This window comes from Gavialis gangeticus, unplaced genomic scaffold (assembly GCF_001723915.1).
Source record: "Gavialis gangeticus isolate Ggan-Ray unplaced genomic scaffold, GavGan_comp1, whole genome shotgun sequence".
NCBI classification, from domain to species: domain Eukaryota; kingdom Metazoa; phylum Chordata; order Crocodylia; family Gavialidae; genus Gavialis; species Gavialis gangeticus.
In genome coordinates this window covers 155,444,344-155,449,344 of record NW_017729025.1, presented here as the reverse complement: position 1 = coordinate 155,449,344, position 5,001 = coordinate 155,444,344, and the positions used below count along the sequence as shown (strand labels likewise).

At 38.3% G+C, this 5,001-nt stretch overlaps 1 protein-coding gene across 1 annotated transcript in view; it reads left to right on the top strand.

Moving 5' to 3' along the window:
* Nucleotides 1-5,001, top strand: part of CHKA (choline kinase alpha) — a 42,914-nt gene that overhangs the window by 13,899 nt on the left and 24,014 nt on the right. The window contains exon 4 of the mRNA XM_019519990.1: nt 4,338-4,391. Coding sequence (XP_019375535.1) covers nt 4,338-4,391 — 54 coding nt within the window. The remainder of the gene's footprint in view (nt 1-4,337; nt 4,392-5,001) is intronic.

Here is a 5,001-nt window from a genome sequence, read left to right as displayed (position 1 = left end):
ATGGGGGGTTTTTTTTTTTTTTTTTTTTTTTTTTTTTTTTTTTTTTTTTTTTTTTTTTTTCTTTAAGGGCAAATACTTGTGCTTGTGAAGAGGTTATGGTACTAACAACATCTAAAATTCAAGTGTGTTTTTGAGGCACAATGCAGATATGCTATCCGTACAGAAAGCTAATCAGTGCATCTCTTTGTCATGCTTCTCATTTGAGTGGCCTCTACATTGCCCCCCACTCCAAGTTAAATTGCTATGGGAGCACTTAAGCTAAAACTTCCTCATGATAACAAAATTACTTTAATTGTTGGGTGTTGTGGTTTACAAATCACTGAAAGAGAAGCCTCTCCAACCACATCGCATGCCTTAACTTCTTTTTAAACTTTTGTCTAGCATATGAAATTCCAACAATGTTTGAATTAATATTTCTTCATGTTAGACAGGGCAGCATTTCAACATTTGGTGCTATAAATCGAAAACAAATTTGGTTTACCTGTCAAAATATAGTTTGGCAAGTAATTCACATGACTCCTTTTCATGTCAAAAGAACCTTGAACTCTGCTTCACTGGGTTAGTTAGCTTACAGTAGCCAAAATTTACCAAGTCTTGTGTTTCCCTCAGCAATATAGAGAAATTTGATGTTTCTGTAGCTTCTAAACTTGCACTTGAGCAGACACTGAAACTTAATGCTGGCCATGAATCTGGCAACTTGTTTCATACCTGCCTTGCTGCCTTTTACTGTAACTAAATAAACTGCCGATTTGCTGTGTAATTGTAACTGTTTTTTTTGTGATTGTTGCTGTCCATACTTGTTTGTGGCATGGAATATCTACAAATCCCTGGTATTAGTAGATGGCTCTAATGAAGCCAAGCACCTATATTATGGGGGAATATTTGTGTTGGGTGGCATTAAGGGTGTTCGGGGGGGGTAATGTACCACTCTAGTTGTATATGCATGTGTTCTCTGCTGCAGGCTTGCCCATGCGATCGTGCCTAGAGCACTCTGGTTTCCAGGTGACAGACACGATTCACGGTATAGTATGAGATATCTGAAGTTGGAGCATTCTCTACAGCTTTCATTTCTCTAGTTCTGGATTTAATTTTTTTTAAAGGATAAGGGTTAAGTAGTACCAGCTACTATTTACTGAGTACTAAAAATTGTACAAAATACTGCCCCTTCCTTTTCTCTGCTCCCTCATTAGAGAATGGTAACTCTGTCCAAAATCAAGGTAAGCAATATTTCTGTGCATGTGTAGCTTTTTTTAATCCTTTAAGATTGTCTTCTACCCATTTGTTGTTGGCAGGACTTATTCTAACTTCGTTCCCTTCAGATCTAGCTACATCAGGGACTGAACACAAGTTAGCTGAATAAACAAACTTAATAGTGTTGCCAGATTGCAAGGACTATGCATCCCTTTGTTGGGTAGCTCTCATACCAGCTTTAATGATCTGTTTCTAAAGTCCAGGAAGGATTTTAGATAGACTGATACTGTAAATGTTGTTTTCTTTTGTCAGGAATATTTCAAGATACAAAAACCAGTGTTGCATTATCACTTTGGGGCATTTTAATTTTGTCAGCAAATCGAACTGGTCATTAAATTTTGAGTAAATCGTACAGATTTCAGTGCTAGAAATAAACATGGAAACAGCTTGGGTCCACTTTTTAAAGAATAGCTAGCTCTGTCACCATTAGTTGTGGACTCTTGCTGCTGAATTTATTTCATCCATGATTATTTTGAGTCCTGAGCAAGCTAACTTTTTCAGGTGAAATCAGTTGTCCAGCAAATTCTGCAGTGTTAGGACAAAGGTGCACAACTCCAGTTTTCCCTGGCCTACTTGATCACTGTAAACATATTAGTTGTGGTCATCATACTTGCAGATGGAGATACCTGTCCATTTGATATTCATAAAGAAGAAAACAATTGGAATGTGTTTAATAGGTTACTATAGGATCATAGCAGGGAAAATACTAGTTCAGTCTTGGTCATTTAAGTTTAGAGATCACAAGTTCTTCAGGGGTGAAGATCTTATCAGAATAGTTTGTAGCTCGAAGATATAAAGACTTTAAAAAAAATTATTCTTACACTTCAGTATGGTATACTTTGTCACAGTTGCAACTACTGACCAAAACCTTTTGGGGAGGGGGTTATTCCCTTAATTTGCCTCAGAAATCCTCTTACAATACCTGGAAGTAATTAGTGACCATCTAATTTGAGCAGTTAAACTTTTTCACTTCTCTTTGAAATAAATCCAAAACTAATGCTGGCACTACCAAGAGTAGCACTGCTAGACCTTTTGATAATACCTTGCAAGTTTATGGAAACAAGAATTGAAGCCACCTATTCATGAACAAATCGCCAGAAATGGATTCAGTTCATCCTCAGTCAAGTTGCCACCTACAAGAATAACATTTCAAGAAAGTAGCTTTTTTTTTTATGCCTTACTAAACCAAATATAAAATGGACTTCTTAGCTGCTAACAGTTGTCTCTTAATGTAACTTCCATCACAAAACATACAACAACAAAAATTGCTAGCATGTGGAGAGCTGACAATCTAAGTAGTCCTAATTCAGTACCCCCAAGTAAACGGATAACCATTTCTAGAATTGCTTCACCACGAGCTCCCTATTCATAATCCATCTTCTTTCTTGTTTGGACATTTTAAAATATTCTATGCTGAGGGAACAGAAAAGAGGAAGGGATGCTGCAGAAGGTTTTCTTAGGATTCTGCAGCATGTCCTGCATTGTCTTAATGGCACTTACTCTATGTTCAGTGGAAGACTTCTCGGACGCTAGTCTGAAGAATGCTCTTAGAACTGGCCAGCTTTTTAATTCACTGACTTAAGTGCAGTGGAAGTGGATGCCAGATCAGGTTCTAGGGGAAAGCCATCTAATCTACTTACCTTCTTATGACCTGAACCATTCTAGGAGCATCATTAAGCAGGAAAGACTCCTGGATGGTGAGTAACCCTGAAACAAGAAAAAGCATTAAGATGCAATAGTGGTATTGATGTGGGACACTCCTCCCCACACCCCATCCCTCTCCCCTATCTCTTTCGCTCCCCTCCCTGCCCCTTCCATCTCCCCTGGGCTCATCTGTAAATGACTCCATTGTGTAACTTCATGTTAAGATTGGTGAATGTGTTTTGACTTAATATTTCCTTGAAATGAATAGATGCTAATAGCAGCCTTCATATTGTCTGCTAGAAACTTAGAATGGGAAGTACTTGCTGAAAGACTATATTGACTATGTCCCTGTTGTACCTTTTGAAATACTGTAGCTTTATAATTTGTGTAAATCATTAGCTTGTTGTATGGTGCTTAAGACAGCTGGTGTTGCTTAATGTATTCTGTTCAGTTCACATTTCCACCTTTTTGTACGGATGTGTTAGAGCTTTGAAACAGAAGGGTATGTTTTTTATGGTTCCATGAATCAGATGTTTCTATTCAGAAGGTGGAGAGAGGCTTCCTTTATGGCCCTCAAACCTAGTCTGGTTTGAACAGTGAGCTGTAGAATTGCAGTATTAATAGCGGCCACAAACTGCCATTAATCTGAACTCTGAGTAAATATTTGCTTACTCCTTGCCTTCAAAAGACTCCGAGGTTTTACTCTTTCTTGCATTTTAAAATGTGCAACTGTGTTTAAAAGCATGTGCCATTGAGAGCTCAGCTGCTGAGGGTATGGTTTAAATGCATTGGAATTGTTTTGTGATGGCCATAGGCAAACACCGTCCAGTATAGATTGCATGGAATAAATTGGTAGTTTACTTGAAATTGTGCAATCTTACTGAATTGTCCAAGTTTGTATTCCATGTGTAGATAACTTTTCAAAAAGTCATGACATACGCAATTGCTTGCACATGTAGCAAAATACTTACTACGTGTAAGCAAATGGGAACAGCAAAGCAGGTACTTCTGCAAGCTTTCCACTCAACGCAGCCAATGTTACTCTAAGGCTTTATTCAGTTTCTGCTGTCTGAGATTTTAAAATCTTTTGGATCTAGCTGCAAGAAAAATGTTTTCCACAGTGACATAAAACACACTAGAAGTGCTGTAAACTTTTAAATTTACACATTTTAAATCCAATCTTAATTTACTGAAGCTCTTAATTGCCAATATTGCACGTGGCTTTGCCTCAGTGGTACATCCTTTTGGAGTCATCTGCTGTATGCAGCAAGACAAGTGGTCAGACACTGAATACTAGTGGTATAGTTATTACTGATTAGATTAAATGTGGAGTCATAGTTAACTATAGCTGTCACTTCTACTCCCTCTGTTCTGGTGGCTGCAAATTTATCGTGTTAGCTGTTATCTTCTCACTGTAAGTCCTTCCTTTTTCTCATTCATAGAGATCCTGTAACAAGGGAGGTTCTGGACAGGCTCAGAAGGAAAATGACTTAACAGTAAGTAATTCTCCTGGTTGTATCTCTGCAGTAAGAGTTCAGAAACCTGCCCAAGATGGGTATGATGAATGCTGCTCTTGGTGTTGTGCTTCTCTAGAGAAGTGGAGGAAGTTAAGTCATTTGTATTGCTTTTTTTTCTTAGTGCCTTCTCTTCCATTTTTCTCATTCCGTCATGTTGGACAAAGTCTATGTTCTTTGCATGTCAGATGTTGTACTTGCTTATGCTGCCTCAAGTATGAACTTGACTCCTATATAGGAGAACCTGCAGGTCGAGGAGATTAAATGGAATTTAATCTTGCTTAAAGATGCCACTTGTGCAGGGTTGTAAGTTCTGAATCTTAAAACACTATTTCCTAACTGATAGAATCCTCCTGGTACTGCTGTCCATAGCTGAACAGCACTAGCTGCTTTGCATCCTCCTTGTTCATTTCCCTGGTTGCTTCCTTCTTGACCGTGGTTGAGGATGATATACAGTTTGCTCTGCTCTGTCTGATGCAAAAATACTATCTTCTTTTCTCGTATTACCTGCCTGCAAGTCACATCATTGACAACTCTAAAATTCTTGGTCACTGTTTCTTGCAGTTTGGGGGGGGGGGGGGGGGTTAAAAGT